At 34.6% G+C, this 27,393-nt stretch overlaps 6 protein-coding genes across 12 annotated transcripts; 3 read left to right on the top strand and 3 right to left on the bottom strand.

The window, feature by feature from the left end:
• Positions 1-50: 50 nt before the first annotated feature.
• On the bottom strand, positions 51-1,565 carry LOC124414565. Its single transcript, XM_046895533.1, has 3 exons — positions 1,113-1,565; positions 633-1,035; positions 51-547 (listed from the first exon to the last, which is right to left on the bottom strand). The coding sequence occupies exons 1-3, from the start codon at positions 1,443-1,445 to the stop codon at positions 165-167; spliced, it is 1,119 nt and encodes a 372-aa protein (XP_046751489.1). The 5' UTR covers positions 1,446-1,565; the 3' UTR covers positions 51-164.
• On the top strand, positions 913-25,122 carry LOC124414556 (general transcription and DNA repair factor IIH helicase subunit XPD). Of its 3 annotated transcripts, XR_006930042.1 has the most exons (15): positions 3,536-3,662; positions 3,754-3,853; positions 4,531-4,785; positions 4,859-5,092; positions 5,320-5,443; positions 5,607-5,703; positions 5,782-5,915; positions 5,986-6,515; positions 6,605-6,780; positions 6,867-7,146; positions 7,267-7,377; positions 7,487-7,585; positions 7,722-7,919; positions 16,730-16,734; positions 25,112-25,122. XR_006930042.1 is itself a non-coding variant. In XM_046895521.1 (13 exons), exons 2-13 carry the CDS (start codon positions 3,821-3,823, stop codon positions 7,854-7,856), a joined length of 2,208 nt encoding a protein of 735 aa, XP_046751477.1. In that variant the 5' UTR covers positions 913-1,049; positions 3,754-3,820; the 3' UTR covers positions 7,857-8,211. The 3 variants fall into 3 exon arrangements, 2 of the variants coding, with proteins under 2 accessions (XP_046751477.1, XP_046751476.1); XM_046895521.1 differs by lacking the exons at positions 3,536-3,662; positions 16,730-16,734; positions 25,112-25,122 and adding an exon at positions 913-1,049 and having other exon boundaries at positions 7,722-8,211; XM_046895520.1 differs by lacking the exons at positions 16,730-16,734; positions 25,112-25,122 and having other exon boundaries at positions 7,722-8,211.
• Positions 8,269-11,992, bottom strand: LOC124414560 (tubulin-specific chaperone E). Of its 2 annotated transcripts, none has more exons than XM_046895524.1 (8): positions 11,879-11,992; positions 11,411-11,593; positions 10,939-11,328; positions 10,263-10,544; positions 9,985-10,114; positions 9,585-9,873; positions 8,981-9,198; positions 8,269-8,903 (listed from the first exon to the last, which is right to left on the bottom strand). In XM_046895524.1, the coding sequence occupies exons 2-8, from the start codon at positions 11,590-11,592 to the stop codon at positions 8,811-8,813; spliced, it is 1,584 nt and encodes a 527-aa protein (XP_046751480.1). In that variant the 5' UTR covers position 11,593; positions 11,879-11,992; the 3' UTR covers positions 8,269-8,810. The 2 variants fall into 2 exon arrangements, with proteins under 2 accessions (XP_046751480.1, XP_046751482.1); XM_046895526.1 differs by having other exon boundaries at positions 11,768-11,887.
• Positions 12,274-14,377, bottom strand: LOC124414568 (lactoylglutathione lyase). Of its 2 annotated transcripts, none has more exons than XM_046895540.1 (4): positions 14,328-14,377; positions 13,586-13,881; positions 13,274-13,341; positions 12,274-12,814 (listed from the first exon to the last, which is right to left on the bottom strand). In XM_046895540.1, the coding sequence occupies exons 2-4, from the start codon at positions 13,879-13,881 to the stop codon at positions 12,627-12,629; spliced, it is 552 nt and encodes a 183-aa protein (XP_046751496.1). In that variant the 5' UTR covers positions 14,328-14,377; the 3' UTR covers positions 12,274-12,626. The 2 variants fall into 2 exon arrangements, with proteins under 2 accessions (XP_046751496.1, XP_046751495.1); XM_046895539.1 differs by lacking the exon at positions 14,328-14,377 and adding an exon at positions 14,028-14,213.
• LOC124414563 (BRO1 domain-containing protein BROX-like) lies at positions 15,150-18,771 on the top strand. The gene is made up of 7 exons (XM_046895529.1): positions 15,150-15,360; positions 15,953-16,174; positions 16,265-16,360; positions 16,447-16,625; positions 16,856-17,031; positions 17,141-17,373; positions 17,453-18,771. Exons 1-7 carry the CDS (start codon positions 15,260-15,262, stop codon positions 17,703-17,705), a joined length of 1,260 nt encoding a protein of 419 aa, XP_046751485.1. The 5' UTR covers positions 15,150-15,259; the 3' UTR covers positions 17,706-18,771.
• On the top strand, positions 20,223-26,491 carry LOC124414566 (porphobilinogen deaminase). Of its 3 annotated transcripts, none has more exons than XM_046895537.1 (6): positions 20,225-20,783; positions 21,428-21,500; positions 22,159-22,342; positions 23,817-24,087; positions 24,214-24,530; positions 24,644-26,491. In XM_046895537.1, exons 3-6 carry the CDS (start codon positions 22,164-22,166, stop codon positions 24,816-24,818), a joined length of 942 nt encoding a protein of 313 aa, XP_046751493.1. In that variant the 5' UTR covers positions 20,225-20,783; positions 21,428-21,500; positions 22,159-22,163; the 3' UTR covers positions 24,819-26,491. The 3 variants fall into 3 exon arrangements, with proteins under 3 accessions (XP_046751492.1, XP_046751493.1, XP_046751491.1); XM_046895535.1 differs by having other exon boundaries at positions 20,226-20,788; XM_046895536.1 differs by lacking the exon at positions 21,428-21,500 and having other exon boundaries at positions 20,223-20,783.
• Positions 26,492-27,393: the final 902 nt, after the last annotated feature.

Here is a 27,393-nt window from a genome sequence, read left to right as displayed (position 1 = left end):
TTTAGCAAATGTGAACAAATCAGCAAAGATTTTAACACACTGATTCCAGACTTCTTTGGAATAGAAACTTCTCAAAGACTTCCAACGTGTCACTTTGCCTTATTTTGACACGGGGAATGCTCATCTCAGAAACTTATAATAGTACTACAGGAGTTGAATTTCCACTAAGTTTTTAGACTAGCTTTTTTGTACGAAATTTTAGAGGCAATACAATTATCTGGATGGCAATTTACTGTCTGATTTCTTTCAACAAGTTTTGTGTGTCTTGCATTACTTGGGTGCCCTGAAAAGCTCGAGTCGCTAGCTGATGGGCATCGGAAATTAGCATTGCAAATGAATGATGAATGATTACTCCTTGAAGGTTGTGTCCACCGAGAATCCCTGTGATGCCTGTGACGTTGAGTGGCTTCCTTTTCACTTTGGTTACTAATCACTTTCTCCTTGTTAGAATTTATCCTTTCCTCGGCAAGCAGATTCTGAATTTTTGTTTGAGTTCGAAGCGCATGTGGCAATGATAATTCGCGTAGTTGGCATGCGACACTTTTACCTAGTACGATTAGTGCAAATATGACAATTAGTGTTTTACAAGTAAAAGAGTTAGTTAAAGATTTACAATTATAACACTTTCTTACCAAAGGCGTCAAATTCATCACCATACTTTTTTTGCGACTTGTGTTTCTTAACGGAATTGGTTACAAAATGTGACTGTATTTCTGCATCTGGAATTCTGTTTATTGGACAATCGCCAGAAGTTGAAAATGAACTAATATTCGGCGTGGATTGCAACGCTCCAGGTGTCTGCTGCGTGATAAAGTCATGTTGCGAAGAAAGATTAATTTTCTTTTCCAAAGGTGCAGCATATTTTGTCAACTTTGTCGGGCATGTGTCCAGACCAGGTTGAGTTGGAAAATATCTAACACAGCTGGGACACTGGTTTATTGCACAGCGACGTTGCGAACATAACAATGATTGGGAGCCGTGATAATTGAATTCTTCTGGCTCACCATTATTCGCCTCGACATGTAGTAAGCTATCCTAGATGTGCAAAAGTAATTTGATCAGAGTAATCATTTTTATTATTGATTAAAATTTGATACTTATAATAAACTAACGGTGTTAGAATCCTGATCCGTGATATAGACGCGTAAAAATTCGTGGAGCAATTCGAACCAGGTGGTTTTTGGCTTGTAGGGGAATCCCCGGAAGTTAGCATCGTTGATCTTTGCCAATTCCATGCGATAGGCTCGCTTTATTTGCTTTATTCTATCCCGAACCTCGTTCACGGTCAGATCACGAATGTTCAGGTCTTGAAGTATCCCCAGGTATGCGGTGTACCGCGCCTCCAAATCATTATACGAATCACTATCGTGTTTCCACAGGCATTCGTGCCGAATGTACGACAGCACTAGTTTGTAAATTCGCGCCTCTGTCCATTCTACCGGCATTTTAACCTAGCGGAAGCTGACATTTACGTCAACGCACTGCACAATTACGAAATATAGCGAACGTCGGACGAAACGTATCGTATTACAATTCAATTTCAGTTTTTAAAATCTGGCAAAAAATCAGAAGAGCAGGTCAGAAATAAATAGTTAAATATTCAAAGGTTCTGCGGATGCTTTCGTTACCAATAATTTCTATAAAATATGCTTCCCCAGTCCATCTTCATCTTCAATTGTGTTTTGAGTAATTCAAAGATTCCATCCAAGGTTTTCAAATATCACCCACTTATACTATCTTACTGAAGCAACAGTTAATAGTAATGTTAACATTCGCATTTATATTATTACAGTCTTTGCATGTAATTTTTTGACACGATTACGACAAACCCTCTCTTTAGAAGTCAATTTGATACACTAATTTAAATTCATGTCGCCAAGAGCAGCAGCTTTAGTAATAATGATTCTCCAGTGGACTGATCTATGTATATTGAGATCAGAGTTTCAAGGTAACAGCTATGGCAATACCCGTATAAGTGGCTGTGCTAAACATTATAATGTAAGATTCGGTTAATGAGTGTGGCAAAATTCAAAAATATAGCGCGTAACCAAAGACATATCGCTGGAGGAATGTACCCTTTTGTGGAAGTGGAAAACGGTATGGAGAGGGAAGTATTAACACTACATCTTTTCTCTGTTTCGGATTCTCCGATTGGCCGACTCATTCCAGCGCTCCGAGCACTGACGCTCGTACCACAAATCCCAGTGCTAGAGTTTGTTGTTGTATTGTAGTAGCTATTAAGTTTCATTTAGTTACTGCACCATACCGTTGAAACATTGCGTTTTTTCGTACAAGCAAATTATTAACATTTTTAGCTTATTACTTAAAAACCTACCTGTTCGCGCTTTTGGCGATCTGTACGGTTGAAGCTTATGAAGATGCAGAGCATAGTTTGAATATAGTTTCAGCGCTAAGAACTAGGGGGCAGGCGGGTGCCTATGCTCTAAGCTTACGCCCGAGAGCCGCGAGCGCGCAGTTTTAATTAAGTTTCGGCAGTGAGCGAGTGCGGATGAGCGAAATTAGTATATTGTTCATCTAGGGCGGAAAGTGAGCGATTGACGCCAGTGCGAGATTTCAGCCGAAGGCGAGCCGAGGTGTGCAAAAGGTCGCCGAGGCTGAGCTGAAACTCGCACGAGCGTAAATCGCTTTCCGTCCATGGTGCACACGATACTTTTTGTCCATATCCTGTACTGAAAGTTTACCTTTGAGTGCACAAAAAATAGGCTAATTACAAGATAGACGACGATTCCGCGGTGATCGCGCGGTGCACCACTCCATTTTGCGCCCGGCGTTCGTCGAAGCGGGCGCAAAACGTGATTTTGCGCCCGCTTACGATACGTTATTTGCGCCCGTCAGCATTTTGCGCCCGCTCATTTGTCACCGGGCGGGAAAAAGCCACTTTGCGCGCACTCTACATGCACGAAAAGGAAAAAATTTATTTCGTATATCTTCAGAGAAAATGAGAAGTATAAATTTTGGAAGGATTAAAGAGGGTTTACATCATTTTCAAAATAATAAAAAGACTTGAAATTCTGTTTTTATTGTTCCCGTTACATTGTAAGCAATAAAAAACTGCGCTGCGAAATACAAAAAAAAAATCCGAAATTTCATGTAAAGTTCAATATATTTCATGGAAATTTGTATAAAAGATCATCGCTAGATTCAGCTATTGCTCTCACATTATGATTAGTGTATCAATCTTCCTACGTTATCATTATTTAATTTACTCCTTCCTTTGTAAAACCGTATTTCTTTGATTGCTATCAGTTCTTTAATTTTTTATTTTACATAAAGCGAATTCAAAATATTTGTAATTCATTTCATCTGCAGTCAACACGATGAGTTTATTGAGTTTAATAATAGGGTTCTCAACTGGCTAAGCTGAGTGCGATTTCCCTAGTTTCCAACCAATGACAAACGCGAAGTCCTGGGGAAAATATACTTGATGCGCATTCAGTGCAGCCAATTAAATCCTCAAACTTCCTGGATAAAACAAAATATCTCACCTTCTCACGAAAAACCTAACCTAATCTAATCTTGGTCGGCAACCTAACGCACGTACAGGTCGTAAACGTGAATTTGGAGGCTATAAACAATTAGAACCAGTGAAGTAATTTTGTTATAAATGCGGCAGAAAGAGATTAATAAACAACAAAAATGAAGTAATTTTCTGGCCATAATTTCACTATCAAACTATAAGCAGCGGGAAAGTATTCTGTGGTGTGAAATAAATCTGATTTATTCTTCTTTCAGAATCAGTGTCGACGGATTGATTGTTTACTTCCCCTACGATTACATTTACCCGGAACAGTATGCGTACATGTTGGAACTCAAACGAGGTCTCGATGCTAGAGTAAGACTTACCTTTAATAACGAGATATGACACCCTATATCATTAAGCAGCCTACAAATTCTACTTCATAACCTCTAAACTATATTTCTCAACCTCAATGATCTCTCTTACAATATTAATATTCCCCTCAATTTTGCGAAGGTTTTACTCCTTCGAAATATGTTTACTCATGTATTGCAGCACTTTGATTTAATGGTTTACTAAAATATTTCTCCAACTGAGAAGTAAACATTCTGCAAGTTTCAAATTTATCAATATCTTATTTTCAGTCCACATGAATTGAAAAGTCGTTGTAATTATTTGGCAAAACATTAGAATGCGTGTTTTCCAGTGAGGAAACTTTCAAAATATTGCTCGTACTCTCATGCCAGAGGAGCTTTTTTCTGACTGCCATACAACAAGCTGTAAATCTAATACCTTTGTGTTTAATAACTCGCAAGAGAGCTTTGTCAATTTCATGAAGTTTTAAGAATAACTCTGCAGTTCAGACACATTAATTGATAGAAACTCTGTTGGAATTTCAGTGCTACTTTCATCAAATACGATAAACTTCCTTAAAGAATACAATGATGAATAATTTGTAATACAATCATTTATACAAGTATTAATAAGTATAAGAAAGCATATTTTTATCAAATAAGTTAAGACGTCTAATATAATGAATATATATTCTACAGGGTCATTGTCTCTTGGAAATGCCTTCGGGTACTGGAAAAACGGTGACACTGCTGTCACTGATTGTGGCTTACATGTTGCAAAACCCCTTGAAGATAACTAAATTAATATATTGCTCACGTACAGTACCAGAGATAGAGAAAGTCATAGAAGAGTTAAAAAATCTTATAGAATACTATGAGAAAGAGGATGGATTAAAGCCAAAAATTGTTGGATTAGTGCTGAGCTCTAGGAAAAACATGTGCATACATCCAGAAGTTAGTTGAGTGGATTCATTCATTTTCTAACAACAAACAATCAGCTGGATGTCAAGTTGATTATACTTTTCAGATAAGCAGGGAACGTGAAGGAAAAATTGTTGACGGTCGATGTCATTCCCTCACTGCCTCATATATAAGAGAAAGGCATAATTACGATGAATCGACTCCAGTTTGCAGCTTCTATGAGGGATTCGATTTAGAGGGACGTGAACAAATCGTACCTGCTGGAATTTATTCCCTTGATGACTTGAAAGAGTATGGAAGAGATAGGAATTGGTGTCCATATTTTTTGGCGAGATTTACGGTTGGTCAGCTGATTATTTACGTTCATTGAAAAATCAATTCATTAATTTGTAAATCCATTTCTTTACTCTTTTCTTTTGAAAACAAATTTTTTGCTGTATTATTTTTACCATTTCTCTCGTTTTATCTTACGACTTGAATAATGTATGTTTTGCTTCATATAAGACTGGAACTGTTTGAACTCTGTGGTCCAGTTACAGATTTGAAAGATTTTTTTCTGCCTTTCAGATACTACAAGCTCACATCGTTGTATACAGTTACCACTATCTTCTCGATCCCAAAATCGCGGAAACTGTGTCTAAAGAATTGAGTAAAACATCTGTTGTGGTTTTTGACGAGGCACACAACATCGGTAATAATTTCTTATTCAATCAAACTTTTAATAATGTAGGTGTATACAGCCTACATGGACATAAATTCAACACATAAAACAAACTAGATCATACTGTTAATAATCTTGGATAGTGTCTTTATATACACTGTACTTAACAGAAGATTTTCTACATTATTTTCAGACAACGTATGCATAGACTCAATGAGCGTAAAAATTAACAAAAGAATAGTTGAAAAAAGCACGGCAAATATACAAATTTTGGAGAAAACCGTCGCTGAGTAAGTTGAACCAAATCACACAATTAATTGACATAGATTTTAAGGTTCAATTTTTATTCATACACATATGACTTTCAGGATGAGAGAAGACGATGTGAATAAATTAAAAGAGGAATACAGTAGATTGGTCGAAGGCCTCAAAGATGCCCAAACGGCAAGAGAAACTGACATTATTTTGTCCAACCCAATTTTGCCAGATGAAGTACTTCAAGGTAAGTTTAAATTGTAAGTTTCATCTGATGAAACGATAAAAATCGTGAAAAAATGCATTTTTCTTTCCAGAGGTTGTTCCTGGCAACATAAGAAATGCCGAACACTTTGTTGGATTCTTGAAGCGGTTTGTAGAGTACTTAAAAACGAGGCTCAGAGTGCAGCACGTAATGCAAGAATCGCCAGCTGGATTTTTACGAGACATCCAGTCTAAAGTTTGCATCGAAAGAAAACCCCTGAGGTTTTGTGCGGAGAGATTATCATCCCTTTTGCGAACAATGGAAATAAGTGACGTCACAGATTTTTCACCTCTGATTTTGGTGACTCATCTTGCCACTCTTGTATCCACGTACACAAAAGGTTTTACCATCATAGTCGAACCATTCGATGATAAAACACCAACGGTTCTAAACCCGATTCTACATTTTAGCTGTCTCGATTGCTCCATTGCTATGAAACCAATATTTGACAGATTTCAGTCGGTCATTATCACCTCGGGAACACTTTCGCCCTTGGACATGTATCCAAAGATCTTAGATTTCCATCCTGTAATCATGTCATCGTTTACCATGACTCTTGCAAGGCCTTGCTTGTTACCAATGGTGAGATTTTGTCTTTCGATATTTTAAGTGAAAAAATCGATATATCACTTTATTCACGATAACTGTTCAATCTTTTAATTAATTTTCAGATCGTTGCCAAAGGTAATGATCAGGTAGCGATATCGTCTAAATTTGAAACTAGAGAGGATGTCGCTGTAATAAGAAATTACGGACAATTATTGGTAGAATTTTCAGCGGCTGTACCAGACGGTATAGTCTGTTTTTTCACCTCCTATTCATACATGGAATCTGTGGTTGCTGCATGGTAGGTAGTGAGGAGGATCTAGCGTGATGATTGAATTACCATACTTACAAATTTATGGTTAAAAATTATCCTTATATTTTTCTTAGGTACGATCAAGGAGTGGTAGACCAACTCCAGAGGCACAAATTACTCTTCATCGAGACACAGGACTCTGCAGAGACAAGTTTGGCTTTGATGAACTACATAAAAGCATGCGAAAATGGACGGGGAGCTGTTCTATTATCCGTAGCTCGAGGCAAAGTCTCGGAGGGGGTTGATTTTGACCATCATTTAGGAAGAGCTGTTCTTATGTTCGGTATACCTTACGTTTACACACAGTCCCGGATCCTGAAAGCAAGACTTGAGTATCTACGAGATCAGTTTCAAGTTCGTATCAGAAATTTTGTCATTTCAAAAGCTGCAACATACCTTGGATAAAATTTTCAGTCATATTTTTTCTAGTCTATTAATGAGACATAAAATGTGCAATTTTCCTTTAAATTTCAGATAAGGGAAAATGATTTCCTAACATTTGATGCAATGCGGCATGCCGCGCAGTGCGTTGGCCGAGCCATAAGAGGCAAAACTGACTATGGTATTATGGTGTTCGCGGACAAGGTATCATACCTTAAAGTTATTGATTATTCATCATAGATGAGAGTTCCCGTTGATTTATTGACAGGTTCTACGTTGTTACTGAAAATGATTTACTTTACAAACTTTTCAGCGGTTTTCAAGAGCGGACAAAAGAAGTAAATTGCCCAAATGGATTCAAGAACACCTTACAGATAGTCTTTGCAATTTATCAACAGAAGAAGCAATACAGGTACTGAAATAACATCATGAATTTGGCTTTATATTATAATTAATAATCAGCTTTACACTCGATATTTTAATTAAATCAATTTATCGATTGTAGACAATAAAATAAATGACCATTTATCACAGCAAATTTTTTCTAGATAAGCAAAAGATGGTTGCGACAAATGGCGCAGCCATTTACAAGGGAAGATCAGCTCGGATTGTCTCTTCTTACTAGAGAACAATTAGAAAAGGAAGAAGCCAGCAAATTTGAGAAACAAGCACAACAAAATTAAAATATTGCCTCACTCTTAGAGATCCAAGAGTATAGAGTTAGAGGAATATCGGGTAAGATTCCAATTCTATCACTATTCGATAACTGGTTGATAAAGACGTCTTATGAAAGGTGCCTTTATTATTTACGTATTTTGCTTTTCGGTTTTTCCTTACACACTTTGTATATTAAGGAAATAATAAACCTTGTTTGATAAGAAAATGAATGAAAAATAATGAAAAGAACTGAAATCGTAGTTACTTGTGGATAATTAAAATTCTACTCGTCTTTATAAATACCTCAGTCATATTTTGTTATGAATATCGGTCTGGTGCCTTATGAACATTGAGTTCAAAATATTTACGTTTTTTGGTTTAGTAATATGAGTATGTATATATCAGGTGGTCGATATATGAATGTAATATAACAATAAGTTTCATTTCATTTTTTTATTTTTTTTATTAAAAAAGCTTCCTTAAATAATTCACAGTTTCAGTTCACAGGATTATTAGCATTCAATAAAGCACGTTAATTGCATTATCATTTCGAACTTGGTTACATGTTGTAACCTAAATAGGATTTCCAAATTCGCAACGTTAATTAAGAAAAATAAGTCGCCCTAGCTATCAAACAGAAAAGTCTGAAGAAAATGATCGCTCAGTGAATACAATATAAGTAGATGATTTCACAGTGAGACGATAACATACATTGCTTAACAGAATTCATATCACATACATCACCGATTTATATTCTGTATTATAATCAAGAGTGCAGAAACAAAACCAAAAAGCAAATATAAGCATAAATGTTAAAGACTGAGTGAAGCGAAATCGAGAAATAAAAATGAACACAATTTGAGGTCACAGTGTAACTGCACTAATTTAATTTCACGATCATATAGTACGATGTTGGAATTTTAACAGTATCGAAAATACTTTTATATTAATCTATGCATGATGTATATAATATACATATGTCACCATCTGACAAGAATCTGGTCACCGTCTTGGATGGAAAAATAGCTCAAATTTTGTAGCGGTTTGTCTAATTTTATTTCGTTGCTGGACAGCTGGAAAGAAAATTGAAAAATAATCCAGAAACCTCAAGAATTTTACACATAACATTTTTAAAGATTGTTATTCTTACCGTCCGCTGCACAAAAGATAGAGTGGGAATTTTTCCACTAGTTTTAAACAATCGTTGTACAATTCCAACGACCTTTTGGACTTCCATATCCTTGAGCAGCTTTCTTTTAATTTTCTGCGGCTGATTCGGATCATCCGGACAAATAAACTCCACAGATATTACATTTGATCCCATTCCGGCGTTCAATTTTGGCACATGAACGTCTGGTAATCCATATTCTGAAAGTTGCATTATATACAATTCAGCATACAGTGGATGAATCATTTTAAGCCCTTCGATTTATTAATTTCCTTTAAGGGCAGAACTCCAGGGAAATTTCTATAATATCAAGTTTTTCGTTTTTGAAGTGACTAAAATAGATGTGATTAAAAATTCCTTCCGGAAAAATTTAGATAATGGTAGTATTTTTCCTGAAAAAGAATTTTAATCTTCTGTGATAAAAGTGTATGCGCAAGGAACTTTTGGCAGCAAATTTTCCGCACACTGCTGCCAGAAAGTTCCTTGAGCTAATTTTTTTTAGTCATTTCAAAAACGAAAAACTCGATATTATCGAAAAGTCCCGCCATAACAGTATTATTAATTCTTGTGATCTATAAAAACTTGCTTTTAATTAATGAAGGATATTGAGGGTGTTCAGTTATGAATTCTAGTCTTTTTTCTGGAATGCTTTCAGTATCAAGCCACTGTTTTCCGAATAATTTCAAGTAATCATATTCAGCACCAGTCCTTTCATCATGCCAAACTTCGGTGCCGTTTAAATATTTAAGCTTTGATATTCTGGCAATAATTAGCTGGCGTGTGGTCTCAGGAGTTCCACACTTCAGAATCGGATTGTCCCGAAATTTCAAGTCTTCAAGACTCACAAGCTTATCCAACTCGCTGATGGATCGCCACTGAAAGTAAATTCTTTTATCAATTCTGGCAAATAACTATGCAATCGCATGCCTTTTACAAAATTATTTTACAAACATTCTCATCTTCTTATCTAAGTTAATGTTAATTACCTCTGATATGTCGTTTTTAGATATATGCAACTGCCTAAGATTGGCAAATAAGCTTGTCTTGGTCATTGACTTGTCTGTCGGAAAACTTACAACTTTTATTCTATTTTCATTGACATTTAGATATTCCAAGCTAAAAAGAATTGGGGTTACACTGATTACTTCTTATGCGTCAATAAACTTAGGTGAAGTTCAAAAGTAATAGGTATTTATGATGTGTCAGATCATTTATAGTTTGGTCTGTTTATCAAAATTCTTGTCTCGTTATAAGAAATTTTTACCAAGGAAGTGAGCCTAATTTCAATATTTCATTCCAATTTTCGATTAAATTTCCCTCAAGAGTTAGGGCTCTGAGTTTCATTATGTTTGAACAATCTGGCGGTCTTTCTATTGTATTTACAATGTTGAAAGAAATCGAAAGTTCTCTTATTGCTGGAAACATTTCAATGCATCGTTGCACATCTGCCCAATTATAATTCATCCTTGCCATCGTTAAGTGGGTAACATTTGTAAACGATTTTTTAAATTCCTCCACTTCAATATCGCACGGCAGTTTGTTTTCGCTATAAAATAAAGTTATTGGAGTTGATTATTAACGGAAGGCATTTTTATTTGCAGATTGTAAATTGAAAATAATTAATATCAGCTCTGAATTTATTTCATATCCAAGATAATTATTAAATCACAGAAATGGAATTATAATTTTTTCTAAACGAATCAAAAATACTGTGAGAAAACAAATAATTTTTAACATATTTCGAAACTTCTTTTCGAATCACCAGGTTGTATCTTTTTTGTTTCAAGAACTAGGTATTATTGCAATTGGGAAAACATTAATTCTCGCATTAATTTTTCTCTTTTCGATTGATTTTTCTAATACAAATCCCTTGATACAAAAAAGACAAAGCTTAAAATGATAATTGGCAAAAACGTATCATCAAATGAATGGTATCTCACCTAACATTGAGCCTTGTGAGAGAACGAAGCTGAATGCAAATGTCAGATATAACTTTCCAAGAATTAATTAAATTTCTAGAAATGTCGAGCTCCTTCAATCTTGGACACAATGTCTCCAGTTCTACTGGGTTTCCTGCATTGCTAACCGATTGGTCTCGCAGCCATATTATTTCTAGTTGATCGAATTTGCTTTGTTTCTTATTAACCTTTGAAAAACCAACCATCTCTAGAAACGGTGCATTTATCTCCTTTTGCAGACTCGTTAAGTTCTCCCTATCGATGCCCGCCAAATCGTCATTGATCAAACCATAACGAGATTTAATTGCGTGAGGACAAGAGATCCCAAAATTTGCTTTACCGTGGCGAATAAATGAGCCTGATGTCGGGTGCCTGTGAAAAATAAACCCAAAGTACAGATATTACATCTCCTGGGATATAAAAATCATATTTCTTTATCTTTTCAAGTACATACCAAGTTGTAAAGTACTTAACACCCTCGTATGTGCCGTTGTGCTTTCCACGTGATGGATCATCCCAGTCTATTCCCAGCCATTCACCTTTCGTGTCGCCTACTGGCCCAACATATCTCAGGGTACCCAAAGAGCCGTCACACTCGATCCTACTGCCCAATTCGTAGTTTTTGTCTTCGACCATCCTGAAATTTGACGCAACAATGTTTGTCATTTCAATTTTTGGAGTATTTTTATTCAACCTTTCTTCTTGATTCTTTTGCTTTGTAATTTTAATTCGTTCGTACGAATTTTACGGTTATAAACAATGACTGTGACGATTGATATTGTATACATACGTAAGTATGTGCAATACATACCTAACCTCGAGGTGACAGATGAAAGCTAAACGTGGTGTGTTAACGTTATTTCACGCTTTATGTCAGAATTATTTTCCTAAGATTATAACTACTGCCGGAAATAATACTCACGCGAGAGGATGGACCCCCGCTCAACACGTTTCTATGAAAATTTTTATTCATAAACGATAATCTGACATTTCTCGGTCGAGTCTGCATCTATCTTCACGAACAGGACTTTAGCAGGGAGCCAATTTCTGTTTTACCGACGGAACTTATGTTCAGCGAATGTTACATTTCAAACTCTGACGAATAGGATCGGGTGCATTGCGCATGTGGAGTTTCAGAAATTTCAAAAAGTTAAAATTATATCATTTACAAACAATTCCACTAGATTTCATGTGCACTTCTGAGGTTTTGAAAAATTTCATGACTACGATTTAATTGATTTTTGACGGTACTTTTGTAAGTCAATAAAAAAAACTTTCTATCTAATTATCTATTTAGACTATTTTGGGAATGAAAATAAATATTTTGATTTTATTTTTTGCAATAGCATAGTATACATACGCAGATACGCTACAATAAGTATTAGGTACATCGTTATAATATAAGTGTAACAGATAAAACAATTAGTATATAGTATAAAAGGTAAGTATTCTGTTTTTACATATTATCTTTTCATCATCGTTTCAACACATTGTACATCATTAAAATATATTTGGTCTGCTGCAGCTTAAGGGACAGAATTATTTTGATGTTTTAAAGACATGTTATACTGATTGTTAATCTCTAAATACATACACATTACACTAAACTAGTGTATTGGCAGATATTATAACAGGAATTTTTCTCATTGATTTTACTAAATGTGTATGTACTAGTTGTTCATTATCGTACCAACAGTATTTGATACGCTCAATATTTCGATCCAATAACCATCGGGATCTTTAATGAAGGCAAGACCTTTCATCTTTCCCTCGTTTGGTTTCTTTACAAACTCCACACCGAGCCTAGCAAACCTTTCACATGCTACATCCACGTCAGGTACCGTGAGTCCAATATGACCTGAAATTTTTTAATACTCTTCGTATTTACTGAAGTATTCTTCATTCTTTATAGTAATTTCTATTCAAGGCAAATACAAAATATGAATATTTTAATGGTATTTTTTTTTAACTGAATCTCTTTTGTCGATGAACAAGAGATTTTTTTTATAAATAATGATCGATTTGGTCTCTGCACGAAAAAAAATGTTTCTTTTCATATTTTAAAACAGCGGTAAAACTGTAAATAAGTAGGTCATAGTTTCTTTTTTTCAATAAAACAGACAATTGTGAATATTACATATGATTGAAATTCACATATTTCGCAACAAATGGGTAGATATATCTTAACATAAGAGACATTGTATTGTTTACCCATATAACAGTTTTACATGCAAAGACCCGATTTTATCCCTGGAATTTGAGTCATTAAAGTCTATTTCTGTGATTACTTAGTATTATTCAACTTTTTGTTTCTTACCATATCCTCTAGGGTCTGTATTTCCGTTGTGATACTTCGCGTCAGGATCTGTTTCTGTACCCCAATTACTGAAACAATAAAATGAACGATGAGAAATTGGTAATATCAGTTAAATACTCAGATACTAAAAGTACATGATTGCAAATGATAACAGCTTGTACTCCAAAGCCATCATATAGTTATATACTCAATCATCTCACCACAGACTCTGAATTTGTTCTAGTTATACTACATGATATCGATGTTTAAGATAATCATCTTTAGTGATAAACCTTTTTTAGATAGAAGTCGAAAAACAATGAGTCAACATACTGAGTGAGTTCCAAAGCAGCTTTTCTGGTAAAAGTCCATTCGAGACATTCCCTTCTGTCGGTTGGTATGTCGCTAGCACGTTCAAATCCAAGAAAATAGACAGAAAACTTCATTTCAGGAAAATCCAATTTTTGAAGTAATCGCATTCCCAACACTTCCGTATAAAATGGTAAGGATCTGCGTGGGTCCTTAATACGGTACATGACCTGAGAAAGGATGAAATCTTTTGTTGCTTCATCTGGGTTTGTACAAAGCTCTCGTGCTTCGCTGTTGGTCAACCCTGTTGGTTCTCCCATCTAAAAATAGTTTTAAATATAGTGAAATATTTTCCTGCTTCTTTGAAAGTGAGTTCAGCATCGATGAAAAAATTTTCACCGTTCAAGTATTATGTAATATTATAAATAAATAATAGCTAAATGTGATTTTAGAAATGATCTAGTACCATCTGGTTATAGAAAGCCTTGTAAACTCTCGTCCCAATGGTAATAAGATCGGTAGAATACATTCTCTGTGCAACATGTCATCTTTACAGAGCGAATATTAGAGAATATGATTTATTCAGTACTACTTGTTATCATGTGAAATATTTTCAGGTTAAGTAGCTTGTCTATTGACAGCTAATGTGTGAATATGATATGTGTCAGCTTCGTAAAATTCGTTATTCACAGTCATTTCTGTAACTACTTAAGTTTCGTGCGCATCCGTGATACGAAGTACCAAGCTAATTATAATAATTACTTACCTTGGCAACGAATACGATTGAAAATTGTGAAATTGGAAATAACAGTGGAATTCTAGTGTGGCTTTACCAAGGCCGTGGGAGCGATGCTGTGTTGATTCTAAGCAATGTTCCCAACCTCGACAGACCAAATTGTGGTATCAAGACCGTAAAACTATGGTACGAAAATTATCGTATTTTTGTTTATTTTCAATAAAAAACACAAACAACGTCAATTTATGTAGTTTATTGCCACGAATATCAATAAATTGCATTTTTCACCATTAGTGGATATGGTAATTACATTTTCTGATTTCAAAAAATTTTTAATATAAAATAATCTCTTTTAATAGTTAAAGCTTTTAAGTGAGATGTGTACCAACTGTCTAAAGAAATCCCTACACATCTTGCTCTAGTCCAGTCCAGCGCGAAAGACAAACTTTTTTGGACAAGGAAGCTGCACTTCTACGAACACCATGTATACTCACACCACGATGAGGTATAATCGAGCAAAACTGTAGAGATGCAGGCACACAACTGTAGTAAGAGTCCAAAAAAGTTCATCTACTTTTTAGTGTTTTAACATAGGATATTTAACTTAATTTAATCTATTTGAATATTCGCGCGTCTCCGCCATCAACTGGCGAAGTTTGAAGAACCAATCAAACCGAAGCATGAGTATCTATCAGTAGACTAAAGTTTACGTGACTAAAGTAGACTAGTAGAGACACTCTACACTTACATATTTCGTGGTAACACGTGTGGCGGTTCTTAGTTGGCGTTTAATCAATGCTTTTACTTTCTCCGCTGTCGTCAGTGTTCAACTCGGTCTGCTAGGTAGTACTATCTGTCAAAAGAAGCACCGAGCTAAATCAAACGCGTCATATACACACCCATACACACCTACGTGTGGATACGGTTAAATAAAATTAATATTATTGTAAATCTACTGTAAAATGGCTCACTGGTTCCATCGCAACGTTTTAAAAGCAACGACAAATCATAAATTCGAAATAAAATTGAAGGAGCCTACGGAAGCTACAAAGAAACTTTGCAGGTTACTATCCAAGGATCAGTTATATTTTTTCGCAATAAAATTCACACCAAGAATGATTCAATCGCTTAAAATAGTATCAATTGTTATTATGGAATTTCAGTCTTTAAATCTATACAACATTTACGGCACATAAAACAATAGATTGTGCATATAAGTATATAAAAGCATTTTAATCTTGAAAAAACATCTGTATATAACAAACTGACAATACTTTTTTAACAGATAATCAGTTGAACGTATTTGCTTTATACACTTTCACAGACATGTCGTACGCATTTTAAATGGTGGCAGGAGATTTTAGAAATATATTTTCGTTTTTGTTGCTACTCTCTTGCTATGCAAAGTTTCTTCTAAACACACCAATGCTATTAATTTTCATTGCACAATAGAGGGGGGATCGATTATTCAAGAAAGAAATATTCTTACGAGACGAAAAACTTGTTTAATGTTTGTTAATCAACAGTTGGTTTGTGTAAATATTCTAATACGTATAACAATGCATATATGTTAAATCAGAAATCATTCTGCAATAACATTTTTAACCTAATTATGTCTTTTCATTGATCTATTTTTTTCCCTTTCCTGACTGTAGCGATCTGAAGTTGTCAAGAAGCCGATTGTTGGATTTAATACGGGATGCAAATAATACAAGTGATACAATTGAACCAGCTTTTGTAGCCTACCTGAGCCTATTATATGGATTAATTTGGGAAATCCAATCATCTACTGAACACATTGGAAGGCCAGAACCAAGTAAATTGCGAAATATTTTTGTCTTCAAATGGACACATACGTTGCTTGGCTCGCTTACTCAGTGAGTTTATATCAAACTTACTTCTTTAAGTACAAACACAACGTGTATCAACGGTAGTTCTAATTCCTGTTTATTTTTTGTGTTCAATAGTTCGCAAGCCGATTCTGTTTATGAAGCGGCTAACATAAGCATAAACGTAGCGATATGGTTTATGAAACATGCTGCAATGATTGCCGGGAGAGACGAGTAAGTCTCATAGATACCTTGTAATTTATCAATTATATCATCTTAGCAAATTTTTTCCATTCACTAATATCATTTCGTTTACGCAGTATAAGTATGGACGAGGCTAAGGAAATTCATGGTTTGTTGAGAAGAGCTGCGGGAATTTTCACCTTTGTACAAACCGAATTTTTACCCCAACTCTCCAATCCTCCGATACTAGGCAGTGATCTGGATCCACGTATTATGAATGCCTACATAAATCAATGCACAGCTGAGGCTCAAGAAGGTTTTTATTTGAATTTAGTTGATAACCGATTCAGTTTCTGTTATGAAACTAAATTCGTTGCTTCCTTGTACTCAAAGAACTTTGGCTGCCTTCGATATCAATACACACAGTATTTTCTCTAAGTTTTCCTCTTTTCAGTTAAAAACAATTTGTTACCTTGTTTAATAAGATTCACTTTGCAGATCAGTTTCGTTGGAGTAATTTATTCATCAATTTCTTCATGATTTCAGTGACTGTAGCGCGAGCAGTTGAGTTGAAACATAATAATAATTTAATATCAGCACTGGCCAATGAAACAAGCAAGCTCTTTCTGGATGCAGCCAATACATTGAAACCCTTTAAGCCAGAAATTTCAGCTCAGTGGATCAAATATCTCGAACTAAAAGCAGCCTTTTACCAATCCTATGTAAGAATTAAATTTCTGATTATATATATTTTTTGCGATTATAATCCAAATCCATTTTTTCCTAGATTTATAGCGGTCTAACGATATGTTTGATTATATTGATTTACAGGCATATAATTATTGTGGCGAGAATCTCTTATCTATGGATAAATGTGGTGAGGCAATAAAGGCTCTAGAAGAAAGTGAAATTTCTTTGAATAAAGCTAAAGCTCTTTGCCAGGAATATGGTAAGACTCACGGCCCGGCGCCAAGAATAAAACCTGACCAGCACGCTGTATTTAAACGACTGGCTCCTCTGGTGAGAATTACGCTTGAGAAGTGTAGAAGAGAAAACGGTTTCATGTAAGTACCACCGAAATACTAAGTAAATTGTCTTTGACCTTGCTTGGAAAACTATTTACTATGTTCATTCTTTCTTCAGATATCATCACAAGGTGCCTGGAGATGTACCGTCACTGGAAACTAAGGCTACTTATGGTTTAGTAAGCCCTGTAGATTTTACCATGCCAGCCCCAAATCATCTCTGGAGCGTGCCAGCGTATAAAAGTTTTGTAGGAGCAGCAGGCGGGGCGACGAGTAATACGAAAGAGCATGATTTACCTCCTGTACAGGAAGAAGCCGTGCATCAAACTACCAAAGAGCCTAAAAATGCGAGTGGATGTTTGTTGCAATAAAAAATTCACAAAGAAAAGTATTTTGCACACTTTAAACGTACGTGAATATATTTGAATTTGTAGTAGATATTACAGCTATTTCAGTTGCCTATGCTAACTTGTGCATGGTTCTATTCATTTTCCAAGAGTAGCTGGGTTTAATGATAATACCACCGAGTATGCACATAAATTATCGTACAATAATGCGAGCAGCTGATAACATGTGCTTGGTTATAAACAATGTTTGTTAGCTTCTAACAATGCAAAAACATACCAATCGTTTCTATAAAGCTTCGGTATTAGTTCGAACAATAAATAATAGTCACTGTTCCTGACCATCAAGTGCTCTTCAATGCGTATAAATACTATCTAAACAATACTTACAGTATATTACAGTAATTTCTGAAAGATTACAATCCATTGGATCTAGTCAACCTCCTCGCCTATGAGAATATTTTCAAAAAATATTCTCTTTGTTCATAACTAATCATGTCATAATCCTATAGAAAAAATTTGTTGAAAATATTGAAAGAGAGATTTACGAATACACAATATATATTTACATTCATATTTCACTAGTGTGGTACTATTTTAGAGTTCACTTTTTAAATTCCCGCATTCACCAAAAGAGCTTAGAGCGTCTTTTGTGGACTTTAAAAAATATTTGGCTTATGTGGTGTTTGGGGAATGTAATGAAAAATGCAATAAAAACAAAATTTTTACCGAATAGCGATAATCGATAAGTAAAGCACAAAAAGTGTCGCGTTGATGCATATATATATATACAGTATACACACACATACACTAACATATATAATAAACTTATATACTAATTGCTTTACACATTAGTCTAAATATTATATTTAGATATGTATTTACAAAATTATATGACAAACGCATTTATATGTATAAGTATTGCTTTAGCTAGGTACTTAGCTACGTGTTACGTCGATATTGTATTCAATAAGTATATATTACTATTTATAAATAAATATGATACGTTATTTTTATAATTATTATAATTCTGTAACGTGTAACAATTTGCTCTATGTATTATTATTATTTAATTACATACTCCATTATGCACTAATGATTATAGTTTTATTCAATTCACTTTGCTGAAACTGAAACAATAAACAAATAAGCTAGAGCCAGACAAATGAAAGTGTCTAAGTAAATCTGTTCTTAGGCATACCGTAATGTGATGCAAATAATTGAAAAACACGCTATAATAGTATAATTGAAACATGATGTATTCAAAGCATACTTTAGAATAAAACGATTATCTTGAATAATGTAGATGAAAAAATGTCAAGCTACAATCTTATCTACCACCAAGTTATCTTTCATTTGAGCCAATGAAATATGATGACTTGCGCGGCGAATCATACCGAGAATTCGTCGACAATCAACAATATTAAGCATGACTCGCAAACTTTCCCTTATTTTCTGTTATTAAAAGTGATGCTGTAACCAAAGACCTCAACTTGGTTTTTGAACTAATTCTGCATACATAAATATTACGTTGAATTAACTCAACTCAGCCGTTAATTTCAGAAGAATTAAGTTATAAATAAGAGAAAAATATGTACAACGAAAAATTTAACTGCATCGAACACAACGTGAATATCAGGTGCGTAACCAGAAAGGTGGAGGCAGGGAGCAGGTCCACCCAGTCGAAATTTTTTTTTTTTTTCACTTCTTTCGTCATCACACAATCACATTTTTGCATTCTAGCCTCAGGTAACGTAAAATCCTTAGAATGAAGCAGATTTGTGAGATTAGATAGCGTGAGAGAGAGAGAGAGAGAGAGAGAGAGAGAGAGAAAATTATTCACACACATTGTAGGTGTGAGTATATATGGTGTGCCTAAAACTCCAACGACACGCCTGTTTCTTTGAGGTCAAATCCTTTAAGTGAGATGTGTACCAACTGTCTAAAAAAATCCCTGTATTTTTATGGAATTATTTCTCTGGCGTAATGCCACCACGTATAGTTATGGTGTGAGTCATTTAAAGTCCCGCTCATTCTTTCCCCACGCAGATTCAACGTCGCAACAATTAATCACCACCGATCTAGGGGATTTTGGTGCCGTTGGTACACATCTTACTTAAGTCCAGCCCAGCGCAAGAGAGAAACTTTTTTTGAGAAAAAGCTACACTCCAAGGATTTCTAGCACACCCTGTATACTCACACGACTCATACCAAGATCACTGATCTCCACTATACCACGATCTATGCCTGGATCCCAGCCCCTTGCCCCCTTAAAATGTCTTCTAGTTACGTATCTGATCAACATGGCCGCCGTAATTGATGCGTTGCTTGCGTATCTATTTTAGATTATTTTCTGTACGCATAATTAATCAAGCGTGATTTCTCGTGAAATAATATGACAGCATTAAATTGTTTCAATCTGATTTCGAAGAGATTTTGAAACTAAAGTTGCTGGTATTCAATCCGCGAACTTCTCCCAAAATTGAATTGCGAATTACCGCATCTATCGAATATAGAGTCATGCTGAGATTTCGATTCGTCTGCGAGCTGACTTGTGGCTGCCTTCAGTCAGTGAACGACCGTCATGGCGTGTAGAACGTGTTAGGAGTCGAGCAAGTTCCTCTAATTAACATAATTAATGTATTTCACTTTCTGCTGCAGTGCCAGTGACTGTGAAATTGACGAAGAAGATATCACGGTAGCTTTTCATCAACATTAACAAACACCTTTCTACAATTACAATAATAATATTCAGTGCCTATGCGAATACGCGGATGTTGCACCAACACCGTAGGATTATCGCAGTTTTCACGACTGCAGGTGAAAGTACCTGACTAGCCGTGTAAAGGTCTCAAGACCACCTTATGACCCAATTCGAAATATCTGTTTTCCTACGTATGAAAGGATAACATTATTCATTATTTTATAAACATTCCGCTAATAAACGAACCTCTCTTTACATACTGCAAACTGTTTGCGTGACGCAAATCATTCTCCAAGATTTATATACAATATTTATGTAGTGAGATTCTTTTCATCGTAAACTAATTTGAGCCACAATGACCTCCGAAACTCGTGACGTAATCCGTGTTGGATCGCGGAAAAGTGAGGTGAGTAAATAGCTCAACTTGTTTAAGATAAGTTTCTCCCTCGCACACTATTATAAGCTCTTATGGTTATTTCATGTATCGTAACATACGTACGGATGATAATAATTTCAATAATCATCGTTGAGCGTAAGCAATGCGTCAGCAGTTTTTAATCGGCGTATGGTCGAAAATCCCGACGGTCAGGATAAAGTCGACTTTACAATCATATATGTCTCAAGATGTTGACCGAAAATAGACAATTTCAAAGTCCAATTTCGGTTTTCATGACGTCAATTTTTATTATTCTCCTTTCTAGCTAGACATTAATTACCGATAAAGTAGCTTTCTATTTTCCAATACACGTCGGTTTTTTCTTCTCTTCAATAAAAAATGAAAATCAGTTATGATTATTGCTATTAAATTTGGTTTAGAAAACGTTGGAATTGTCGTAATCTGTGTATCGATTGAGTTTAAATAAATCGGAGCAATAGTTAGCAAAAAATTGCAGCTGTGTCTTGGAAGAAAATAATTCTCACATAACGCATTTTGAAAGTCATTATGATACAATATAAATACTGAGATAATTTAAATCTTTTATTCGACATTGCAATCATCCATTTTTCCTTTAGTTTTTCATTAAAATCTTGTTCGTTTTTACAGTTGGCACTGATTCAAACCAGATTTGTAATAAAATCTCTACAAGATATCCACCCTAAGAAAACTTTCGAGATAGGTGAGTTATATTTTGAATTTTATCGACGTAATCTTAGTCGCAGTATCAAGGTTATCAAGAAATTGAAAGAATTGATATTTTTTTTCAGATATAAAAAGCACTTGAGTCTAATTGATTGAACTGTTTTATCTCATCTAGAGATTATTATTTTATATTATACAGCTATATATTATGTGATTCCGAAAAACTTGTAAATTTTGAAAATGATTTCTTATATCTTATTGACTCTTGCGATATTTTGTTCCACATTCTTTCTTTTCTTCTTACTTTGCACATCTAAACGTAAAATCCTTCATCACAGCACGTAACGCATTTCCATTTACAGTTATTTTGTTCTAGTCGACGGTTTGACAAAGTTAGTTTAAATGCATATTTCTCATTCTTTTTCCTCTGTTACTCAATTTTATTATTAAATTTAGTATTCCCCAACACAATATCTGACGAGAAATTATGTGGATCAAGTGTCTGGCAGAAAATAAGCTTTTCGTATGCAAAACAGTCCTCCTGGCAAACAATACTGTGCTTTTATATATATATATATATATATATATATATATAAATTATACAATACTGTGCATGACGTCGATTAGAGTCCATATGCGTCAAACAATATCATCGATCTCGTTGTTGATTCCTTTTTTTTTATTTTGTCTTCCAGTTACCATGAGCACAAAAGGTGATAAGATCCTTGACAAATCGTTGCCAAAAATTGGAGAAAAAGCCCTCTTTACTGCTGAACTTGAAATAGCCCTGGAGAACGGCAGGGTTGACTTTGTCGTTCACTCATTGAAAGATCTTCCCACAACTTTACCGGAAGGAATGGCTCTCGGTGCTGTACTTAAGTGAGTATGAAACAAAATCTTGAATCTAGATCTGATTATTGAATAGTAACACGCAATGGACGCGCCAATTTGTGTGTAATTTAACGTTTTTCTTTATATCGATAATTAGTGTTTGTTTACAGTACCCTGTTTGAACAAATTCTTATTTCGCATTAAGAAGAAATAAAATCATTGCAAATTTTTCTGACAAATTCTCAACAGTTCGATTTGACAACGTCAAGCAACGAGTGAACTGATATTCGAACTGTAATGTATGGACTTGTTAGGTATTCCAGCTCATGAAATAAAGATAACTAACGACTGACGAAAACAGATATGCTTACGCAGTTGGAAAATATAACGAATGCATGACTGGACTGTATATACCGTATACACTTACTTTAAACACTTACGTTAGTTTTACTCCTCAAGGAGTTGGACACATTTCTTTTCATTATTTTGATTAAAAGAAGCTGTTAATGATGTACCGAGAACAAATACAGTTCGAAAATAATATACAGATAGGACTATGTCTTTATTTTTAATGACACTATACCCTGCTTGTCTGGTGGCCTTGTTTCGAAATTATGTAGCCTTCAACATTCACATTCTCTCTTTCATCATATTTTATGTTGCGTATCAACACAATCTAATTGATATAATTAGCCAATTCTTCAATTTTTAATCCATATAATCTTATACGGCTGGGATTTCCCTGGACGGTGGTTCCCAAGTGGTATCGAACTGTCCGGAAAGGACAGGAGTCCCACATCTGGCAATACAAAACCGCGCTAAAGGAACTGCGACCCTGTAGTGCGGGACACAACACTTTATTTGTAGTTAATTGTACCGAAGTATTAAACAAAAATGAGTGTTACTTATTTGAATCTTAAAACCCTCAAATTTATTATATGAATATCCAGTACAATGAATTCGTTATTGATGAAATATTTAAAAGAAAGTTACTTTTTTTCATCTTTGTTTTCTATTGAAAAAGATAATTAATTAACAGAATTTTTGTTCACCATCATACGAATATATCGGTGGTATTTCAAAAATACATTTTTCAACAATCATGAATAATCTCATTCAAATTGCAAGATTGAAAATGCTCAATTTTAATCGTTATTGTGGTTTTTTTTTTGTACTGTTATGAGAGATGAGGTATTTAAAATGAATTATCAACAAATTTACACATCATAAAACTTGAATATCAACTCAACAAACGTGCCGTAAGGTTTAATTAATCTCAAAGTAGTTAGTCACATTCTTCTGATATGCTCTGGCACTATTTTTAACTCATTCACTGTTTCCATTCTTTTTTTTGAATTACCATCGCACGACAATTGGTTTGTAAACAGCTATAACTACCAAATAAATTGACTAATTTACGAACTGCGAAAGTCTCATGCCAATTATTGTGTATCGATAAGGTATAAGTTTTTCGAATTTGATATACAATTTTATTTCATAGTATTGAAAAATGAAATTTCAGACGAGAGGATCCCCGTGATGCAGTAGTAATGTCCAAGAAATTCCAGGGAAAAACCCTATCATCTCTTCCAGAGGGTAGCGTAATCGGCACTAGTTCTTTACGCCGATCAGCTCAGCTTGCACGAAACATGCCGCACTTGAAAGTAGAAAGTATCAGAGGTAATTTGAACACAAGATTAAAAAAATTGGACGATGAGTCCAGTCCTTTTGCTGCTATAATTCTTGCTGCGGCTGGGATGAAGAGAATGGGTTGGGAAGATCGCATATCTCAGGTAAGAATATTACTTCAGGTCTAGATTCTGGTAAAATTTTACTGTACTGAGTAGAAGAAATCTTTGATAACTGCGTTTGAAAAGATTGTATTTCCATGATTTATTTTTCCCATTTGTTTACCTCAGCTCCTGGAACCGGAAGACGCTCTCTATGCGGTTGGTCAAGGGGCGCTGGGTGTTGAATGTCGGGAGACAGACTGGGATATTTTGTCATTACTGTCACCTCTGCACGACATTGAAACCACCCTGAGGTGCGTTTGCGAACGTTCGTTTTTACGCACTCTTGGCGGTGGTTGTTCAGCCCCTGTTGCAGTGTGTTCTTCTCTGGTCGAGAAAGATCTGAGTATAACAGGAGCCGTATGGTCGCTAAATGGACAAACCACCATCAGCTCCACTCTGAAGAGTAAAATATATTTGCCAGATGACGACGGAGAACCACCGAAGTGAGTTACAGATAAACTTTGAGCATTTGTCACATCGGAATATCATCTGATTTGCAAATTGCGTTCCATGTTTATATGTTAACTATATGTCAACACTTTTTTTTATCAAATAGGAAGTGTCCATACCGTGAGCCCCGTTTATACTGCAGCATAGTCCCTGGAAAAGTGAGCGGAATAAGTTTATACGGTGCTGAACAGCTTGGACAAGATATTGCAGAGCAATTAGTAAGTAAAGGTGCGCTAGCAATAATGTCAGAGGCTAGGAAAGAAGTTCTTAGTACGCCATAGTGATATAATATGTAATAAACTGTTGTACTTTGCATGTTGGTTGCGGGTGGGTAGTAGGAATTTATTTTTCGTATCAGCCTTCGAATTTGTGGCGGAAGCATACGTCTCGCGTAAAATTAAGCTCGGAATAGTAGTTAGAATTAATTAATTGAGAAATAAAAAATTATCGATGACAGGGAGATTGCATATTGTCAAAGAATTGGATCATCACCTCAACATACTGTATAGATTTCGCATATTTATTGCTGCTCAAATTACAATTATAAACATATTTTTTCGTCTCTTTGGAACAGTTCTAATACCATCAATCGGTTATAATTGTTACCACCTGAGAAATTTGTACTATTTTTGTTTCTTTCCTCTTTATTCAATGGTTATAGATAATCATGACATTCGGCCCTATACAGGTATGAATTTATACTAAAGAAAATATTTGTTTCGTTTTCAAATTTTATTGTACATATCATCGTGTTTATAACTACTCTAATAATTCTTTTCCATTGGCTTCTATGTACGAGAGGGCCAAATACTATGAAAAATGTCAGAAAATTTATCTCTCAGCTATTTCTTTGTCTAATTGTTCGATATTCAAAATTATTTTGATCACATGTTCGATATTAGTCCATAACAGAGACTTGAATCAATCAGTTTTGCAAAGCTTCTATGCTTCTAATAAAACCTATTGACATAATTCAGTACATTTTACGGCCTAATATTACAAACATCTATTGAAATCAAAGGCAATGAAACGACAATAAGAGAACCCCAAAATGGATACATTGAAGTGGTGAATTTGTTGCAGCCTTGTTTCAAAAAACTTTTGCTCAACATTTTCTCATAAGATCATGATAAATTTTTTTTCATGGTCGGAATTTGTCGTGTTCATGGTTGGCAATCTATGTAAGGCATTATCACGAATAACAGTAATTCAAGTAATGATCAGTGCTGTAATTATATTATCTAATCAGTTTATGTTGTGATAAAGTGACCCATGACTACGCTGGCGTAAACTACTTTGAGAAGTAAAAGATTATGATTTTTACACAATAGCTTACAAATCTAAGAGTGATACAGTTACGCAAACTCAAAATGCCTATACATATGTGACTCAGCTCTTCTCTTTCACTCATTTCATATTTCTGACACCTCAGGTCAAGTGACTTGAGGAAAAATAACTCTGGTATTGGAGAATGTGTCTGATCATAATGTCGCTTCACAATTTATAGATTGTTGAAAAATTGTATTGATAATCAGAAAACGTTTGAGCTGATTATTTTAAGAAACTCATGTTATGATTTAAAAATAATTGTTATTATATATTGTATTTCTTTGCGCTCGATTTAGAATTTTTTTTTTTTATTCAACATTAGTACCGAAGCGCTCTTGTTTGTACATACTGAAATAATATATGTATATATATATTGTATATACAACTTAGAAATTACTGTTATTATTTTTAATAAGGACTTGATATACAGAACACGCATATAAACATATGTATTTAATTCATTCGCCATTTTATAGTTGGTATATTGCGTACAGTTTACATTATGGATTGAGAGGTTCAGAGGAGAGAGAAAAGAGTGTAGTTACAAAGAAAATTTATTATACATTGGATGTAATATGAATACGAAGAATCATTGATAATAAAAACAAATTTTAAATGAGTTAATTTAATTCGAATTGGATTATTTGGTGTTACTTGGTAATATGATTAATTTTTTTTTATGAGAAATTACAAGAGGTAAAAACTCACATAAGTGAAACTTGTACTTCGGAATAGAATTTGTGAATATCTATATACGGTGTTCACGATGAACACAAATTTTTCAGGATTGAAAGGGCAATGTGTGTACATGTATGTGTTTATGTATGTACATATGTTTCAAACTTACCTTAGGCATGGCGAAGGTCAAGAACATCAATTGTTATATGATGTATACAAGTAAGGACTGACAGTTTTTAATTGTATAAAATTTTTCAAATTAATTGTATCAATGGAGGCACACCGAACAGGTAAAATTATACTGTATTGTCTTTCCAGGGGGCAATGTTATCTATCATACACGCACGTTGTTTTTCAAATTCAATCCCCGCTTATCAGTATTACAGAGGAAAAACACTCCGGATACGATTGACGTGTACAAATTTAACATTGATCATGCAAATAAGAGTTTCATTTTGACGTTAAATTGTTACTGAATATGCAGGGGAAAATTCATTATGCTCTACATTTCCAAACTGTCGATTTAATTCAACTAGCCATTGATATATAAAATAAACTCAACATTGTGTCATTATGATCTGAAGTTTAGTATCCTCTTTTCAAGTTATTGAAAGTGATCTGCTTGAAATACTAGTGATTTGTTGTGATAAGACAACGGTATTGTGTCAGTGTTCTTTTGGTTTTCCAGGAGTATCGGAAAAGGTTTCTATATTTTTCGTTTATGATAGGATCTTTTACATCGTAAATGGCGTTGATCCTATAGCTTGTACTACTTCTGTTTGAAGTAATCGTTTACGTTTAACGCAAATAGTGTAGGGGATGAAAATTTAAATTTTGTGAATGGAAAGA

Source organism: Diprion similis, chromosome 14 (assembly GCF_021155765.1).
Source record: "Diprion similis isolate iyDipSimi1 chromosome 14, iyDipSimi1.1, whole genome shotgun sequence".
NCBI lineage: Eukaryota > Metazoa > Arthropoda > Insecta > Hymenoptera > Diprionidae > Diprion > Diprion similis.
This window is presented reverse-complemented; position numbering and strand designations above follow the sequence as displayed.